At 40.3% G+C, this 20,446-nt stretch overlaps 2 protein-coding genes across 3 annotated transcripts in view; one reads left to right on the top strand and one right to left on the bottom strand.

Moving 5' to 3' along the window:
• Nucleotides 1–16,249, bottom strand: part of LOC124720110 (large subunit GTPase 1 homolog) — a 171,788-nt gene extending 155,539 nt beyond the window's left edge. For both annotated transcript variants that reach the window (XM_047245405.1, XM_047245404.1), the window contains exons 1-3: nucleotides 16,074–16,249; nucleotides 15,878–16,000; nucleotides 14,335–14,459 (exon numbers count right to left, since the gene is read on the bottom strand). In XM_047245405.1, coding sequence (XP_047101361.1) covers nucleotides 14,335–14,459; nucleotides 15,878–16,000; nucleotides 16,074–16,172 — 347 coding nt within the window. In that variant the 5' untranslated portion in view covers nucleotides 16,173–16,249. The remainder of the gene's footprint in view (nucleotides 1–14,334; nucleotides 14,460–15,877; nucleotides 16,001–16,073) is intronic.
• A 328-nt stretch (nucleotides 16,250–16,577) lies between these two features.
• LOC124720111 (NADH dehydrogenase [ubiquinone] 1 beta subcomplex subunit 8, mitochondrial) overlaps nucleotides 16,578–20,446 on the top strand; it is a 30,035-nt gene continuing 26,166 nt past the window's right edge. Inside the window, exon 1 of the mRNA XM_047245406.1 lies at nucleotides 16,578–16,735. Coding sequence (XP_047101362.1) covers nucleotides 16,654–16,735 — 82 coding nt within the window. The 5' untranslated portion in view covers nucleotides 16,578–16,653. The remainder of the gene's footprint in view (nucleotides 16,736–20,446) is intronic.

Raw genomic sequence — 20,446 nt, forward strand, 5'->3', positions numbered from 1 at the left:
GTGTGTGTGTGTGTGTGTGTGTGTGTGTGTTACTCTAGTTCATCAAAGGAAATCCGAAAGCTAGTATTTTTCTTTCTTTTGTGTGTGCCTGACAACAGCTCAAAGCTTCTGCTTTTCAGTGAGTAGTATCCTTTGATGTAAAAGTATTTACATTCTACAAGGACTTCCGTAAGACATTTATAACCTAGACCTCAGGTATTTTACAGACCAGTATGTCACCACAACACAGATTCTGCTCTTGGAAAGAAATCAGCAATAACATTTCAACACAGGCAGTGCAAAACTGCTGCATACGAAGGGGGACCCAAAAATAACCAGAATTTCTTTCTAGAAAGCATATACTTTATTGTTTTCAAATACAGCCTTAATCACCTTCGAAGTACTCTCCATTAGCATTAATACACATGTCCAAACGTTCATTCCAGAGCTCAAAGCACCTTTTAAATTCGTCCTCTTTGATACTTGCTAGTACTTTCATGACATTGCTTTTAAGTCTTCCACATCGGCAAAACGCTTCCCTCTCAAGTCTCTTTTCATCCTCCGGAATAGGAAGAAGTCCGAGGGTACTAAATCCGGCAAACAGGGCGCGTGGGTCACGGTAATCGTCTTCGTTGAGGCCAAAAACTGGCGAACGCTGAGAGCCGTGTGCGCGGCAGCGTTGTCGTGATGCAGGGACCACACGCCAGAATCCCACAAAGCCGGACGTTTTCGCGACAAACTTCTGCGAAGCCATTTCGTAACCTCCAAATATAATTGTTGGTTTATTGTCTGGTTTTCAGGGACAAATTCAGAGTGCGCGATCGCTTTGATGTCAAAAAAACAGATCAACATTTCACTTGTCGAGCTTTTTTTGGTCGAGGTGAGCCAGGTGACTTCCATTGTGATGACTGTGGTTTACTTTCTGGATTATACCTATAGCACCATGACTCATCACCTGTAATGATTTTGTTGGAAAAATGTGGATCACCTTTGAACGCATCCTTCATTTCGAGACAGGCTCGGACGCGACGATCCCTACGATCTCCGGTAAGAAGCTTCGACACAAATTTTGCTGCCACTCTTCGCATCCCCAAATCGATGGTCAAGATGCACTGAATTGAGCTCCAGGACAACCCAGACAAGTTCTCGAGTCGGTCGATTGCCCTGCGTCGATCTTCACTGGCGAGATCACGGGTTTTGTTGACGTCGTCTTCGCTTCGAACAGCTGAAGGTCGACCGGAACGGGGCTGATCTTCAACCACCATTTCTCCCTTATTAAACCATTCGTACACTTGCATTTTGCTAAGAGCACGGTCTTTGTAGGCTGGCTGAATCATCGCAACAGTTTCTGCTGCGTTATTGCCGAGCAAGAAACAAAACTTCACTGCCGCACGTTGTTTGTAAGAACTAGCCATTTCCTCATGTCATGTCTGCACTGTACGTACACTCAAAGAACTGCCAAAGAAACCACACTTCTCACTGTTGGGTGACCCGCTTGGCAGAATGACTCAGCAGAGCTCCTGCTACAACCCCCTGGTGGCGCAACCTGCTACTACAAGTATACGGTGTGCAGCATTAGGATTCCGGTTACTTTTGGGTCCCCCCTCGTATACCGATAAAGGGTTGGCTGATTGGAGGTTAGGAGACTAAACAGCCAGGTCATCAAACCCTCAATCCAGGGATAGTTGATCTGGAATCAGTGACATCCACCAAAAATGTGGTCTGATGATGAAAGTATGTAGGACCAGTGAAACAGATGCCAGAGCTGAGAAATAAATTACAAAGTCTGGCCTTTACGTACCTCAGAGCCGACGACGGATTACCCCGAGCTCACCCGCGGCGAGAGAAACCTCGTCCCGTATCTGACTCCCAATGACCTCGTGAAGAGCAAAGACAATTAAAGAGCAAAGACTGCTTTCTAGTTGGGAGTAAAACTGAGAACACTAAAATTGTAATGGACATCGGTTGAACCATCAATAATAACAACAAGATGAGAGAAGTAGTTGAGGCAGCAGGTGGGCATCACCAAGGATCTGCACACAACAGAATTCGTCCCACTCCTGATCCAGTATAGTCGAGACATTAACGGGCACACACTATTCGACAGAGCACTACCCCAAAACAGGAAATGGTGTGCAGCAGAAAATGAGGCAAACCACATCTAGAAGCAATTAATTCAGAGTAAATCGAGAGAAAAGAGTCTCTGTAGCTCCATCTTTGTACAGATGGCTGTGGGACTTCAGCTCTTAAACCAAAACACCTTCAGGCACCTAAAATTCCAGATGCTGTCATATTTGAGCAACCAGGTTCAGCACTACATTACGCCATCTTCAGGGCCACTGAGATGTGACAGAAGAATAACACGTCTAAGCTAGTCAAAATAGGGGGCCAGCATTCAGTGACGTATTCGTAAATTTTTGACTCGGCAAGCCCTCCGTTCGTTTCGGTAGGAAAGAGTGCGGTGGTCGAGGAGGCAGGGTCGGGAAATTCAGTATGCTGTCGGGGCTGCCCCGTGCTGTGTCGTCTGAGCAAGACGAAGTCAGGAAAAAAGAAACACAGGCACAAACACGCGAGCAGGTGCCAATGTCACCAGAGACTCGCCACTTGTGCGAGCACCACCAGTATATCGACTTTGCCTCGGCCAATTGCCAGCCGAGTACAACCCGCCAATGACTGGACAACAACGGACAGAAGCCTACTTGGTAGATAGAAGAGCCACTCTCACCCACTCCATTACAGATCATGGTCCAGGGCTGACATACAGGGTGTTACAAAAAGGTACGGCCAAACTTTCAGGAAACATTCCTCACACACAAATAAAGAAGAGGTTATGTGGACATGGGTCCGGAAACACTTAATTTACATATCAGAGCTCATTTTAGTTTCATCAGTACGTACTGTACTTCCGCAATTCACTGCCAGTTGGCCCAATTGAAGGAAGGTAATGTTGACTTCGGTGCTTGTGTTGACATGCGACTCATTGCTATACAGTACTAGCATCAAGCACATCAGTACGTAGCATCAACAGGTTAGTGTTCATCACGAACGTGGTTTTGCAGTCAGTGCAATGTTTACAAATGCGGAGTTGGCAGATGCCCATTTGATGTACGGATTAGCACGGGGCAATAGCCGTGGCGCGATACATTTGTATCGAGACAGATTTCCAGAACGAAGGTGTCCCGACAGGAAGACGTTCGAAGCAATCGATCGGCGTCTTAGGGAGCACGGAACATCCCAGCCTACGACTCGCGACTGGGGAAGACCTAGAACGACGAGGAAACCTGCAATGGACGAGGCAATTCTTCGTGCAGTTGACGATAACCCTAATGTCAGCGTCAGAGAAGTTGCTGCTGTACAAGGTAATGTTGACCATGTCACTGTATGGAGAGTGCACAGGAGAACCAGTTGTTTCCGTACCGCGTACAGCGTGTGCAGGCACTATTGGCAGCTGATTGGCCTCCACGGGTACACTTCTGCGAATGGTTCATCCAACAATGTGTCAATCCTCATTTCAGTGCAATTGTTCTCTTTATGGATCAAATTGTAAATTTTCACAATCGACATATGTGGGCTGATGAGAATCCGCATGCAATTGTGCAATCACATCATCAACACAGATTTTCTGTGAATGTTTGGGCAGGCATTGTTGGTGATGTCTCGATTGGACCCCATGTTCTTCCACCTACGCTCAATGGAGCACGTTATCACGATTTCATACGGGATACTCTACCTGTGCTGCTAGAACATGTGCCTTTACAAGTACGACACAACATGTGGTTCATGCACAATGGAGCTCCTGCACATTTCAGTCGAAGTGTTCGAACACTTCTCAACAACAGATTCGGTGACCGACGGATTGGTAGAGGTGGACCAATTCTGTGGCCTCCACGCTCTCCTGACCTCAACCCTCTCGACTTTCATTTATGGGGGCATTTGAAAGCTCTTGTCTACGCAACTCTGGTACCAAATGTAGAGACTCTTCGTGCTCGTACTGTGGGCAGCTGTGATACAATACGCCATTCTCCAGGGCTGCATCACCGCATCAGGGATTCCAAGCGACTGAGGGTGGAAGCACGTATCCTCGCTAACGGAGGACATTTTGAACATTTCCTGTAACAAAGTGTTAGAAGTCATGCTGGTACGTTCTGTTGCTGTGTGTTTCCATTCCACAATTAATGTGATTTGAAGAGAAGTAATAAAATGAGCTCTAACATGGAAAGTAAGTGTTTCCGGACACATGTGCACATAACATATTTTCTTTCTTTGTGTGTGAGGAATGTTTCCTGAAAGTTTGGCCGTACCTTTTTGTAACACCCTGTATAAAGGGAACGTCATTACTGAACTCCTAGAAGTGAACAGACAGTTGTTGCAAACTGCATTTGCTATGTACTGTGATGTCTACCTACTATTATTTGCACTTTGCCATTGAGGGTCTTCTTTGTGTTATATTACATGCAGTGTTGCAGGCTTCAACTAGTTACAAAGATAAGAAAATCTTTTTAACTCACTTGTGTGACTTTGTTACTAATTTGTTGGAGTGTTGTAGAATCTTAATTCTCCTATCCTGTTACCTGACCCTGGGGCATAACTGTGTAACAGTGTGAGTGCATCCGCACTGAAGGAGATCATTAGCCAGTTAGCCTTATCTACATGAAGACAGTACCTGTTCTTTTCGTATAATTTTCAGTGTTTAAGTCTGCATTTTTTGTGTCAGGCTTCTCTTTATGAAAACTTAACAGTTACCGAAGAAACAAAAAAAGCATCTAAAATACCTTGTAGTATTGACAAAGTACTAAAAAAATTCCTTAGCAGCTAACACTGTGAATAAAACCATCCAACACAGATAACATCATCATAAAATTACTGAACATTTCATCAGTTTTTATTAATTTACCCCAGGCACAATTTAAAAAATTTAATGGAGGTGGCCATTATTATAATAGTGCCAGTGTGGCATGTACAGATTAATTGACGAACTGTGCATGTAGTGACATCACCTTTTTAGAAAAAGGTATCTTCATGGAACAAGTGCAACAGCTTACAAATGGTTCAAATGGCTCTGAGCACTATGTGACTTAACTTCTGAGGTCATCAGTCCCCTAGCACTTAGAACTAACTAACCTAAGGACATCACACAAACCCATGCCCGAGGCAGGGTTCGAACCTGCGACCATAGCAGTCGCGCAGTTCCAGACTGTAGCACCTAGAACCGCTCAGCCACCCCGGCCGGTGACAGCTTACAAATGAATACCTTTAATCTTGTGGTGTCAGTTGGTTCAAAAGCAGTTTTATTACTCTTTTTTAGCCTGACAAACACAAAACAAAACATTTTCATCATCACTCAGGATAACCTATCTCAGTAACCCACGGAAATGAAACGATTCGTAGACGGGCTTCGTAAATAAAAACATTACAATCTATACAACATTTTAATAGTGTATGATTATCAAAATGTAAATGGAACATTTTCCCATTTTTTTTTACACTTCAAATTGTAAAATGTGTATTTCCTTTTAGCAACTTCCCATAAGCCTACCTAAGGTGATAAATCTGTAACACTTATGAACAGTCCATAATAGTTGGAAGCCGTGCAACCCCAGCCGCCCCACCCCAAAGGTAGGTTAAAACATTATATCTGATAATAAAAACCATTTTCACAGACTAGTGCAACCTCCTACAAATCGTCTGCCAATATTAGAGGCAAAGAATTTGAAAGACCAAGTTCAGCACGGGGAGCCAGAAAGAGGGAGCATTCTGCCAGAATACCAGCTAATTTCTGTAAGGCTCCCCAACCACAAAATAAAACTACAGGGTACCACAGTAGGAATGGTGCAGAGGGAGCATACGGCGGTGGACATCTTCCGAGAGGAACAGAAGGAAGAGAGCAGCACAGCAGTTTATTAGAGGGCTTAGTCCACCACACGTCATTCTATCTCCGAGTGGGCACAGGTCTTATTTACACTCGCAAATCCAGAACTGGGATTATCAAAGCGAACGATGATGCGAGTAATCACTCCCCTAGACAAACAATCGACCAGTTCACTCCCTGGGACACCCGTATGACTTGGGATCCTGACAAAGACAACTGAGCAGGCAGCAGGGCTAAGGGTAGTAAGAAGGTCACAAATAGCAGGGACAAACAGGGTGACACGAGCTACACTGATCGACGACCTGAAGACTGCTTGATGAGTCACTAAATATTAAAATGCGGTCAACGGAGGCTCGTTTAACAAAACAAAGGGCTCTGCTGAGGGCTATCAGCTCTACTGTAAAAACACTATATGTTCCCAGCAATGTACGGTGTCCCCGACTCGTGACCGACAGGAGGTGTAAAAGCACATCCCATCTTACCCGCAGTTTCACAGCTGCCTGCATAAAAGATAGTAGCAGCCTGAAACCCTGAGATACCAAAAGATCATAAGGGCAACTGATACTTTAGGACCACAAAATAGATCGATTCCACGAACCGACGGGGAGAGTGCAAGAAAACTCGAGGAGCACATCCCGGAGAGGACAGTATGCCAATAAAACATACTCTTGTAAAACAAACGCAGAAAATGAAGAAAGGGACATCCACACAATGCGATTAATTCATATTATTTTGTCATGAAAACAGAGATTCATATTTCAGATGAAACCGTTGATACACAGGGTGGCGCACGAAATGTGTTACCATTTTGTTTTTTAATATAAACTTTATTGTCAATACAATCTGAAAGGAACATACACTGCAATGAAAAGCCATCCATGGAGATTTGTTCTAACTCAGCACATGCTCAATAAGTGCACCATTTCGTTTCCTAACTTCCTTCAAACGAACACTGAAGTTAGTGATTACCCTACGGCACATGTCTTCCGTAATTTCACTGCAAGCTTGAAGAATAAGTCTTCTGAGCTCCATTAAATCTTGTGGACATTTAGGGAAAATTTTTTCATTTAGGTACCCCCAAAGAAAAAAGTCACATGGATTGAGGTCTAGACTATTGGGGGCCAGTTTTGTCCATCATTGAAGCGACCTGGAAACCTGAGTGAAATGATCCGCATGTCGAAATGCTCGTGTAAAAACTCCAACACAGTGTTTGCAGTATGTGGCCTTGCTCCATCTTGCATGAACCACTGCGTGTTGAAGGGCAAGGCAGTAGCAAGAAGCTGTGGAATGAAGCTATTGCAAAGCATGCTCAAATAACACTCGCTGTTCACAGTTTCTTCAAAGAAAAGGGTCCAATAAGTCCGTGACTGGAAATTGCTGCCCACGCTGTAATCCTCGGAGCATAATGTTGTCGTTCATGAAGCACTTGGGGGTTTTCAGTGGCCCAAAAACGTACACTTTGTTTGTTAATTACACCATACAAATGAAAATGCACCTCATCTGAAAACCAAACGTCGTTGAGAGTTTCTTCCCTATCCTCCGCCCACTGAGCAAACAGTAGTCTCTGCTGCTTCTGTTCTTCAGTGAGCTTCTGTGCACAGGTCATCTTGTACGGGTACATATGGAGGTCACTTTTAAGAATGGGTTGAACGGAGCGTCTGGATATTCCCAGTTGCACTGCTGCCTTTCTACACGATTTCCTGAGACTTCTCTGTGCAGCAACTTGTACCGCTTCAATATTCTCCGGCGAACAAACAGGCTTAGGCCTAGATCGCTTCGCTTCCAATACTGTTCCTTCCCATACAAATTTATCGTACAACCTGTGGATGGTCTTCTTGCAAGGGACCCATCGTTTATTAAACTGTTGTCGAAAACGCCTCTGAGTCACAACGAGGCTTTTCGTTTCATGAAAAAGTAACACAATTGCCAATCATTGCTGTGTTGTCAGTCTTCCATTGTCAGCCATTGCAGCAGTATCGTGAATTACACGTCATTTCGTAACTCATTTGTTTGTCCAAGCTCTGCCGGTACTGCTGTAGAGATGCTGTAGAGATGCCAGCAGGACATCTAATGTGTGTCGTAAATTGTGAAAGAAACAATTGGTAACACATTTTGTGCACCACACTATATATGTTAATGATTTCATCTGAAATGATATATAAAAAATAATGGGAAAGTCAATATGCATCAGAAACAGAAAGAAGGTAAGCATCTAGCATAGGGCCTGTGGTGTACTTACATGTTTCGCACAGGAATATTGTCGGCACTTGCCCTGAGGGTAAGAGGGGAACAAAAGGAGGTGCATCAGCTGTTTGTTTTATGCAACCAATGAAAGAGCAGAATGTCGATGACGTGTTTCGAAGTGATGCATTCGGAAGAAAGGGTGAAACGCAGCTATAAATGAGAATTATAAAATTAATTACTCCTTGTTCGAGTCATAGCTATTTAAATTGTGCTAGTATCTTCAAACAAAGGACAGCATCGCACCCCGTGACATATTCGAAAGAGCAGTGAAATATTTTTTCTGCTCTGTGTTGCCAACCAATTGATCTGCGGGAGCACATTGAGTGAGTGGATTGATGTCTTTTAATTAAATCATGGAAGCAGGTAGGTGGACCTGTTTTTAATACACTAAATGTGCGACTCACACAAAATATCATTGACCCACCTACATTCTCCATTTCACACCACATTTGATACATTTTCATGTACCTGCAATTAACCTGTGAGACGTGCCCTAGCAGATGACATCGCCACGCAGAATGAAATCATTTAAATCAGTCCACTTTATAGCACTGGCCGCCATAATCATAAAATATTTCTTTCAAACAAGACAATGGTTTCAATTTTGGTGCTAGAAATATATTGCCTGTCTTCTCATCTCTCACTGGCTACGTCAAAGAATCGTCCCATTGGCTACGCAGAACTGATACACTGTCAACCTATGAGCACTCTCACTGGTCCTGATCTAGACTTTAGGTCAGGAACAATATTTCCGCAGTAGGTGCATAAAGATATACCGTATTTACTCGAATCTAAGCCGCACCTGAAAAATGAGACTCAAAATCGAGGAAAAAAATTTTCCCGAACCTAAGCCGCACCTGAAATTTGAGACTCGAAATTCAAGGGGGAGGAAAAGTTTTAGGCCGCACCTCCAAATCGAAACAAAGTTGATTCATTGTAGCATGAGACACAATTGAGGTCGAATGGATGAAGATACAGCTACAGTAGTTTTGTGCGAGTCGTAACCTTAACAGTTAAGCTTTACCAAGTAGCCACTGTTATGTCAGGTGCTCCATCCGTATTTATACGGGTACCCTTCCTTTTTCACGTGCTTCGTCTGGTTTGAATTGATTGCTTATTTTCATTTGATCTGATAAACGCCATTGTCTTTGTTATAGGTGTTTACTTCACTCTAAGCTGAAAATGCATTACTGTACTGTGTCATGCATTGTTTGTCGCATTCTGATAGGGCGCGTTTACGGCCTTTCGCCGCTCGCGGTACGGTTTGCTTTTGTGCGTGCTACCGCGGCTTACAATTTAAAAAAAAAAAAAAAAAAAAAAAAAAAAAGAGAGAGAGGAATTGGCTCAGTAGTGAAACAATGGCAAGAAACGGCTATTTGTTGTTATTTACACTGCTGCTTTCTTTGATAATGATCAACACGAACCAAATAATGAACTGCGTATGATAGAAGATGTTCTGAACGAGAGTTTAGTGAAAATTTTTCTCCGTTAGAAAATCTTTGCAGGCGCCTCTTCAGTTCATTACTTTCTACATAGAAATTAGTCATCTTCGATTTAAAAATTTAGTCAATTGCTGTGCTTCAATTCTCACCAACACTATTAGACATAAGAATAATATGAATATAAACATGATATGATATGTGTATACTTCCGTGTTTGCTGTTATATCGCTCTAGCTTCGTAGTTTATTAGGCAGACAGGATTTAAATGAGACAGCAGCAAACACGAAAAAATACATGGCAAAATGTTTATATTTGTATTATTCTTATGGTGAAGAGAACACTGCATGTGATTCACAATTCATAAAGTTCCTATTAGCAACCATCTCTTCTAACAAGTAGGAAAAAATTCAGAACGTAGAATTGGCCATACTGACAAACATCGCAAACAGTCTTGCCGGTCTGATTTTCGTAGTACATTGAAAAGCTGCTACATTCGAAGATGAACAATACGGAATTTGCATTTACTTCGTTGGATAATGTATGAAAATGCAGTGGTCGAAATTCGGGGCGGAGAAAAAATGCTTGTCTTCAACCTTTTTTTTTAATTTATTTACTGACGCAGAGGTTTTTGCGCCAGCATTTATCTTTGTGCCTGCAAAGCATGCCTGTGTAGTGCTACATATATTCGACGGCATAAGTTAGTTGTGGCGGCACCTACCAACATATTTCAGAACTTCTGCTTACTTTGCACTCAATTCTAAGCCGCAGGCAGTTTTTTGGATTACAAAAACCGGAAAAAAGTGCGACTTAGATTCGAGTAAATACGGTACCTATTCAACAGATAGTAGTTACCACATACTATTCTCCCATTCGCAGTGTCCAAACTTACACGGAGATTTGTTCCTAACATTTGCATCATACCATGAACGAGCACACTTTGGATAAAAGTACACTAATGGTGTACTCAGTTCTTCCACTGCGTATGACATTTGGTAACTGTGTGGACAGTGAATGCTGGGACGTGAACACAATAAATCATGAGTCAATTGTTGGTAGTCAGTCAGATTGGTCTTTTGCAATTTCTCATGGTGCATAAATAAAGCTAGCTGTCATTTTTTCCTAATGGATTACACTTTAAACAAACTGTAGGAGTTTTTGGTAAAACTGGAAATAAGACATATAAGTAGGTTATCACAATGACAAACATATATCTCAGGCTACAGTACACGTCACTATCTTACAGCAACCATATTTTCATGTTGAATACATTAGCTTTGCCAACTTGCAACCAAATTGTCACATTCCAGTACCATCTTCCTCAGGTTTCACTACAGGTCAGCCGGTCTGCACATCCAGTTTTCTTCCTATTGTCCATCTAAAAAAAATGTAATCAATTTGATTTTCCACTGAAAGAAATGATTAGACTCAGCCGTTCTCATTGACTACTGTATTCTACCAGCACATTGTCTACAACTGAACGAAGAAGTTACAAGCAGCACCATGCAGTGAAAGAGCTTTCTACATCTTATGTGCACTTTAGTTGGCTCTCTGTACAGTTTGGTTGCATCTTGAAGAGATTATATAACATTGTTGTTGTCATCTTCAGCCCAAACACTGCTTGGATGCAGCTCTCAGTGTTACTTTATCTTGTGCAAGCCTCTTCATCTTTGAATAACTATTGCAACCTATATCATTCTGAATCTGCTTACTGCATTCATCTCTTGGACTCCATCTACAATTTTGAACCCCCCCCCCCCCCCCATTAAGTTGTTGATCCCTTGATATCTCAGAGTAAGTCCTAACAGCCGATCCCTTCTTTTAGTCAAGTTGTGTCACAAATTTCTTTTTGCCCAAATTCTATTTAGAACCTAGTCATTAGATACACACTTTATCCACGGAATCTCAGCTTTCCTCTGTAGCACCACATTTCAAAAGCCTCTAATCTTTTCTTGTCTAAACTATTTATCGTCCAAGTTTCATGTCCCTTCAGAAAAGGCTTCCTAGCACTTAAATCTACATTCAATGTTGATAAATTTCTCTTCTTTTATTCCCATTGCCAGTGTAAATTTTATACCCTCTCTACTTTGGCCATCATTAGTTATTTTGCTGCAGAAATAGCAAACCTCAGCAACTACTTTTAGTTTCTTGTTTCCTAATCTAATTCTCTCAGTACCACCTGATTTAATTTAACTACATTCCATTATCCTTGTTTTGCTTTTATGTTCATCTTCTATCCTTCTTTCAAGACACTGTCCACTCCATTTGACTGCTCTTCCAATTCCTTTGCGGTGACAGGATTATGATGTCATCAGCAAAACTCAAAGTTCTTACTTCTTCTCCCTGAACTTTAATTCATACTTCTTTTTTGTGATTTCTCAAATACATCAACAAATGTAATAGTGTGTCACTGAATTGAAACAGGTGACACAGAGGGTATCAGAGTAGGTAATTAGATACTGAAAGTAGCATATAAGTTTTGTTATTTCAGCAGGAAAATAACTGACAATGACAAACAAAGTGAAGAGTCTATAAAATGCAGATTGGCAACAGCATTTTAAACTTCATATATAAGTTTAAGTGCAGGAAAATCTTTTTCTGGAAGTAATTGTCTGGAGTTCAGGCTTATATGAAAATGAAATGCGGACAATCTACATCTACATACATACTCCGCAATCCACCGTATGGTGCGTGGCGGAGGGTACCTTGTACCACAACTAGTATCTTCTCTCCCTGTTCCACACCAAACAGAACGAGGGAAAAATGACTGCCTATATGCCTCTGTACGAGCCCTAATCGCTCTTATCTTATCTTTGTGGTTTTTCCACGAAATGTAAGTTGGCGGCAGTAAAATTGTACTGTAGTCAGCCTCAAATGCTGGTTCTCTAAATTTCCTCAGTAGCGATTCACGAAAAGAATGCCTCCTTTCCTCTAGAGACTCCCACCCAAGTTCCTGAAGCATTTCCGTAACACTCGCGTGATGACCAAACCTACCAGTAACAAATCTAGCAGCCCGCCTCTGAAATGCTTCTATGCCCTCCCCAAATCCGACCAGATAGGGATCCCAAACACTCAAGCAGTACTCGAGAATAGGTCATATTAGTGTTTTATAAGCGGTCTCCTTTACAGATGAACCACATCTTCCCAAAATTCTACCAATGAACCAAAGACTATCCGCCTCCCCCACAACTGCCATTACATGCTTGTCCCACTTCATATCGCTCTGCAATGATACGCCCAAATATTTAATTGGCGTGACTGTGTCAAGCGCTACTCTACTATTGGAGTATTCAAACATTAATATTTAGAGTTGGCTGCCATTCTTTACACCAATCACAAATCTTGCCCAAGTCATCTTGTATCCTCCTACAGTCACTCAACGACGACACCTTCCTGTACACCACAGCACCATCAGCAAACAGCTGCACATTGCTATCCACCCTATCCAAAAGATCATTTACATAGATAGAAAACAACAGCGGACCTACCACACTTCCCTGGGGCACTCCAGAAGACTTCTTCGAACCACTCACATACTTGGGAATTAATCCCATATGCTCGTACCTTAGTTAGGAGTCTGCAGTGAGGTAATGAGTCAAACGCTTTCTGGAAGTCAAGGAATATGGCATCCGTCTGATACCCTTCATCCAAGGATTGCAATATATCGTGTGAAAAAAGGGTGAGTTGCGTTTCGCAGGAGCGATGCTTTCTAAAGCCGTGCTGATGCATGGACAGCAATTTCTCTGTCTTAAGGAAATTCATTGTATTCGAACTGAGAATATGTTCGAGAATCCTGCAACAAACTGATGTTAAGGATATTGGTCTGTAATTCTGAGGATCTGTCCTACTACCCTTCTTATATACAGGTGTCACCCGCGCTTTTTTCCAGTTGCTCGGGACTTTACGTTGGGCAAGAGATTAGCGATAAATGCAAGCTAAGTAAGGAGCCAATGCAGTAGAGTCCTCTCTGTAAAACCGAATTGGAATCCCATCAGGACCTGGCGATTTATTTATTTTGAACCCATATGAGCAGTTCAGACAAGAAGAGAATAAAAGCTTTTGAAATGTGACAAAACAAAAGGATGCTTAGGTCAGCTGAGTTGATTGGATAACCAATGAGGCGGCAACTGTTTTCTGAATAATAGATCTACAGCTAGACTACTACTCCTTTTTCAGTGTTTTCATTTTATGCGACTAGTTTTCCTAACCATGACCAGTGACAAGACCTCTTCCAGTTCAATATCATCACAAATTACAAGAATGTGCAATTCAGAATACGAATGTCAAAGCCAGTCACAAAGAACGAAATATCAATAACCAAGATAAAAACAAAGTACAGCAGTGAGATCTCTATTCTAAAAAACTACCAGCTATAGACCTGGAAATACAATTCTCCTATGACAACAATGGTGAAGATCATGAACAATAAAGAGGCAACAAATCAAATTTGAGATGAGTGAACATTTTTGCACAACTTGTCTTAAAGATTGTGTCATTTAATAGACTACATGCTGTGGGATCAGTGAACAGTTACGTCAGTAGTGGAAGGAAGTTTGGGGGAAAGGGGGGGGGGGGATTTTAGAGAAAGAAGGAAAAAACTACAGTAACTCAGTAAGCAGGTTCAAATGGGTGTAGGTTGCAGTAGCTAAGCAGATAAAGTGACTTGCACATATACACCAGTGTGGAGAGCTGCAGAAATCAAGTTATTGGACTGAGATAAACATACAAGCCAAACAACAGTAAAGCAGGTATGAGAAGCCATTAGATTGGCCATAGGCAACAACCACCTCCCCACTGACTTACCTTCTTGGAATTCCCACCAAGTGTTTGTTCTTCTCCTGGGTCTCTCTTATTTTCCTTTTCTCCTCATCAGTCAAAAGTCCAACTGTGGCCTTTGGGTCCACAAATTTTATATTCAACTTTTCTGCCTGCAAATTTCAACAACTATATTGCATCCCTTAAAAAAAAATACAGAAGTCACCAAAAAAACAGATAAAAACATGGAGAGATTCCCAAAGAACTACAAATTTGTTTAACTTAATCAGCCATATCATCAGTCTCAAGATGAAAACAGAGCAAAAAAAGACAATTACAAAAATCCATCAAAGTTCAGAACACGACATTTAAAATCCCAAGTCAGGTTAGGCAAAAGAAGTTGGCAAGAACACACATTGTACCAATTGTCACCATTTCTCTTGCATACCAACACACCACTGATTCTTCAAAGAATGAAATTCCTATGCATGAAACAGCTTCAAACATCTGATTACAGAGAACTTTATGTTTTAAATATCTGATGTGAGAAAAAGTTTTTGAAAGGTTTAAAATTATGTTTAGAGGTTTGTTGGAAGTTGCTAAGCGCGCAAAACACACACACACACACACACACACACACACACACACACACTTCCTAACTGTAGTACTTGGGTTATGTTAAACTTTTAACATAACAATACACCTCTTATTGAGAAGATGATGAGAGCTTTTTGAATGCTTAAATTCAGTCAATTACTATGCAAAATACTGAAAATCAAAATTTTGTTGCCCCTGTAAGCCATTAGATAAGCAATCTTCAACTAGTACTGAGTTCCAGGATAGTCACTTAGTAATAGATATGAGTATGACCCCTGCTAACACTGCAAAATGCTAAGATTCTGACAAGTGAAGATGCCGGATCAAGAGGAGCGTTCAGTATGAGTCGTCGGCTTTGGCCGGTGATGTTATGTTAATTACAGCTGTCAAGTCTCCTTTGGGTGCATTTATTCACAGTTCTACTCTTAGTTGCCAAAGCAATCGAATTTGTAAAAAAAAAACTAGATTGTGACAGCTCAGTTGACAGGTCGTGAAGCCAACTAATGTGATACTAAAAAAAGATTGGTTATGTAGACAGATTGACCTGTACCTTACCTTGGAAAAAAAAAAGATTACCAATAATGTAAAGTTATAGTCATCGTCTCATTTACGGCGTTTGTTGTATGTTCCCATGACAGTGGTCAAAGCCTATGACTCATATTGAGTATTCCTCTATATCCGAAGATGTCTCCTGAGACACCAATAGTGACACCCCTCATTTTGTTGTGAGGAGCAGCAAACTGGCAAAATGGTAGCCATTATTGCATGTCTTGTCAAGTTCATATCGTGAAAAGCTACTAAACACAAACACACACAATTTATTATTCCATCTATGCAGCTAACCATGACAGTGTCAGTACAACCTAAAGTCTACACAATGAGCAGGAGGTCTGAATATGAATGTAATATCCTGTATATTCAACCACGTGCCTGGGGTTCTAAGCAAACTGACGGAGTGCATTAAAAGAAGAATCGTTTATTGTGTGAAATGTACCTGAAATTCAGTTCCAGCAAGTTCCGCAGTCGACAGGAATTCTTGAAACGAACTCTCTTCTGTGACAGACTGAAGATTAAGCCTTCCCCAGTCATAACCATCATTGATCTCGGCAGTATGCAACTACGAAAGAAAATCATTCACTTTCTAATCGTTAAAAATGAACGGAGGGCATGTATAGTGCTCAATGACTTACCAACGAGTCCGCACCTTTCCTGTTCCTTTGGGAAGAGCCAAATCTATCCCTGATTAAAGCCCTCCCTAGGCTGCTACTATTTCTATTCTTTTTTCCCATGTTTCCTTCTACTGTTTACTATCACATACCCATAGCTTCGTTGCACAACACACGCTGTCTGCTGGCATGGGTTTCGAAGTTCATTTGTCAGAAAGAGAAGCTACACGACGTCACGCATACATCGATTGTGGCAGCGGTTTTATCTTGCAATAAAACCTATGGTACAGTGCAACTAATTCGGGATTTATTATCGTTCCCAATTTAATTTAGGTAAAATTCAGCGCTTTTTACGTATAATTTCTTTCATTTCAAAGCAACGTCATGGAAACGCAAGAGATTGGAGACCTTACCACCTCGATCACAAATAGGGGAGCTTCAGGCAGTGAAAAATATTTCATGCTTTAATTATGGAAAGTAAAATGAATATAGAAGTCGCAGTGACCAATTTAGGTGTGGTAACGCCCTATCGACTCTACAGCTGATGCATATCCAAATCCGCCAAAGACTAATTTAAGCAGCTGTCGGAAGGCAACTCGCCAAAATGGCAATGGTAGTGCAGTTATTGAGGAGCGGAGCGCTAAACAAATGTAATATACTACCTACTTATCAGGTTGTCAGAAAATGTGAGTACGAAAGAACTAGATAAGTTTCTCTTGTGGTTTATTGTTTTGTATACGCATTGCAAGAACTTCACAGTCAAGTAAATGTAGAAGTTAGGTTATAATACAGGCAACACCGTAGCTCTGTAATTTCTAGATCCATAACTTATGTACAAAAATAAATGAGTTCACTTGTTACCTGACATAAGTATGAATTTTTGTCGAATGATTATGTGTGTCACCTCGTATGATTTTTGTATGATTTGCAGGAAGTTATAAATGACCTAAGATGATACAGTTTGCATACTGCTAATCAGAAACTTTGATTAAAATTCTTCACACCTATTGATATATTAGTCACTTAATTATTCTCATGTTCAGTGGTTATTGGTATGATGTTCAAAACTGTAATGTGCATTCTTGGTAGAAAACATGGCAATTTGCTGATCATGTACTACAGTTTTTACATAAATTTTAGGCTACCATTATTTTGTGAGATTTACACTGTTTTCTATATGAAATATCTAAAACATTTGAATGTGATACAATTACAAATTGTCAAAGATAAGTGATGGATAATAATTATAATTCATTTCCCCTTCTTATATTTATGGATGTTACTGTTTTCAGATTAAAGTTAATCAGTGATCAAAATCTTAGTTAGGGAGTACATGTACTAATGTCAGTGTGCCCAATATTTCAGAGAGGTTCTGTAGGGGACAACACATACCCTAAATATTACACATTTCTGTGCACCAAACACTTCGTCCTTCAGTGAAAGTGATCTTCAGTTTGCTGACATTCAGGCACCTGATGTGAGGGGTGCACGTGCAGAAGCAAAATAGATGACTACAACATTTGTTTCGAATCTGTTATTTGTTCTGAACCCAGTTTGCAGTGAGTGAGTGATCCTGATCATAGCTCAAGTTCTGCACCAGGCTGAAATGTGACTGTTTTGTTGAGTTCACAAAGTCAGTGAATGTGAACACACAAGCTTAATTCTGGTGACCTACTGCTTTGTAGCATAGCCTGAGAGCTAGACAAAGTTTAAAGATGACAATGTGAGCATGAGTCAACAAAATATTGTTGAAGACTACAATTAACCCAAAAGTTAACCCCAGAGAATGATGCTCTAAGGCATTAACCAGTGAAACCAAGAAAAATAAATCATCTTTTTGACAGTTAATCAAACAGACAACTAGGTTTTTGGAATGTCCTGTTTCACTTTCTTTCCTTCCTTCTTATTTCTCAATGTGGTCTGGAGCTCAGAACTGTGCCTACTATGTTTTATTCGATATTAGTAATAGTCTGCTTGCGAAGAAACGGAATATTTCCAAATTGTTTGTGACCTTTCAGAAAAATAATATTAAAATCTACAAATTACTTTTTGCTTTAATGTATCTGCCATGTTATGTAATAGTGACAGAATTTTTTTCTGTAAATATACGTAAATTTCCCCATTGAAGGTCTATTTACTGCAGTAATTACAACATATTGTGTAGAAGGAATTGATCTGTACAGAAACTACAGCTTTAAATAGAATAAATTGGTTGCTAGTTTGAAGATATGCAATAACTCTTCCTTTCTCTACATTTTCCTGTGACAAATGGGTTGCTAACTTATTCTTGTTTAGCATATAGATTCCTGTACACTCAGGTGCAATAGATAAATTTTCTGTTTGACTTCCTACATCATGTAAACAGACTAGAAGTTCATTCACTTTTTAAAACTTTAAACATTATAGACTATGTTACAATAGCCTTATTCAGACAAGTTGATTTTGAGACCTTTTATCTTGACCACACTTAAAACAATATATCTAAATGAAGTATAGTGTAAGCCAAGATTCATCTTATACATGTGTAATCACTGGGGCAAGTCAGGATGTTTAATTTTGGTGTAATTTAAGTTTCTAAAGATATTGCATACCTTCTAAGCTGAAGAGTTTTATGCTTTCTGATCTGTAACATGAATAAGATGATGCTATGCGGGACAACTGACAGTTATGCTACCCTCCATTGTCTTTGATCCGTGTTGTAACTATGTTGTGTTGTGTGAAACCATTGAGGTGCCACATCTTTGAAATGAATCGTGTTTGTAGAGGATGTGGTAGAGAAAGAGGTGGCACATTCTAGTGTTAGCTTTTTTGTTTCTGATTTGTTTGCAGATGGTCATAATGTGTCTTTTCGCTGTGTCGTACTTGGTTTCAGAGGTTTTCGTTGGTTTGTCAAAGAGTTATTTTTAATCTCAGTACAGTAATTATCGGTTACCGATTTGTTTTTGGTTTTCGAGCCATTAGTGCAGTTTTTGAAAATTTTTTGTGGAATTCAGTTTTGTATTTGTATTTCTTCATTCAGCTTTTAAATTGGAATATAGTACACACAGGCTTATACATACTGTAATTTAAAAAACATTCAGTACATGTTGAATATTGGTAAAGTAATTATAAAAACACTAAGATGATTGAAAAATAACATGGTTAAGAATGTGATCAGTTACAGAATAGAAGCAGTGGTCAAGTAAGTACTCTTTTAGTTTCACCTTAAACTTGGGTAAATTTTTGTATCTGCTTCAGGAGGGATGGCATGTGGTTATACAACATAATGTCAGTATGATAGACTCCTTCCCAACTAATGTCTGTACTTACTGTATTGACATGCAGATAATGCTTCTGCCAAGTATCGTGAGAATGGAAATCACATTTATGCTTGACGAGATTGTCTTCTTTTAATATGCTTGCTTTTTATGAAGATTAGTACTTCGGTGATACATAATCAAGGAAGGGACAGTATACTGAGACTTTTAAATATTGGTTTACAAAAGTCTCTGTATTTAGCATGTGTTATTCTGAAACCATTTTTTGTAGTTTAAATGTTTTTCTGCTACATATGGAGTTATCCCAAAAAGATAATTCCATGTTGTTAGTGAATGTATACTGCACAGGTATATTGTGACTGCTGATGCACGTATTGTATTTTGTGAAAGGGTTCATACAGCATATGTAACTGTATTTAACTTTTTATTTACATTAATCAGGTGTGTGTCCCATTTCAGGTTATCCTGCATATGTATGCCAAAAAAGGTGTTTCTTTTTTCCACATGTTGTTTGAGAGTGGAATAATAGAGGATTAGTGTGAAGGTGGTTCGATGAACCCTCTACCAACTGTGATTTGTAGAGTAGCAATGTAGATGCAGAAATGTCTTCTCCAAATTAGGGCCCATGTTTGACACTAGTAGACTTGTTTTGGCAAGGAATCCCCTCTTTACCTGTGCTAATCTGCTGTTTATGACCACCATGCTTCCCCCTCTGTTTGTTGCACCCAGCTTTGATGTTCACTCTTTAACTAATTTCATTTTTGCTACTCCTCATTACATTTGTCTTAGTAGATAGCAAGTAATAAATTAGTAAAAATAAATGTTTAATGTATGAGGGGAGATTGGAAAGTACCTCTCAATGATTTTATTGCCAAAAAGTTTAATAGGAGCGAAACAAAAAAAGTCGCTAATGAACATGCACCATTGTACCTACTTTTCCACGTGGTCACCAACACACTAGACACATTTTGTGGTACCAGTTTCATTATGCCTTGTTCGTAGAAGTCTGTATGGTTGGAGTATAGCCATCTGCAAACAGCTCATTTCACTTCCACATCTGTCGCATAGTGCTGGCCGGCCAGGAATTTCTTCACGGGACCAAACAGATGAAAATCAAACGGTGCAAGGTCCAGTGTATAC

The sequence above is a fragment of the Schistocerca piceifrons genome, chromosome 11 (assembly GCF_021461385.2).
Source record: "Schistocerca piceifrons isolate TAMUIC-IGC-003096 chromosome 11, iqSchPice1.1, whole genome shotgun sequence".
Taxonomy (NCBI): Eukaryota; Metazoa; Arthropoda; class Insecta; order Orthoptera; family Acrididae; genus Schistocerca; species Schistocerca piceifrons.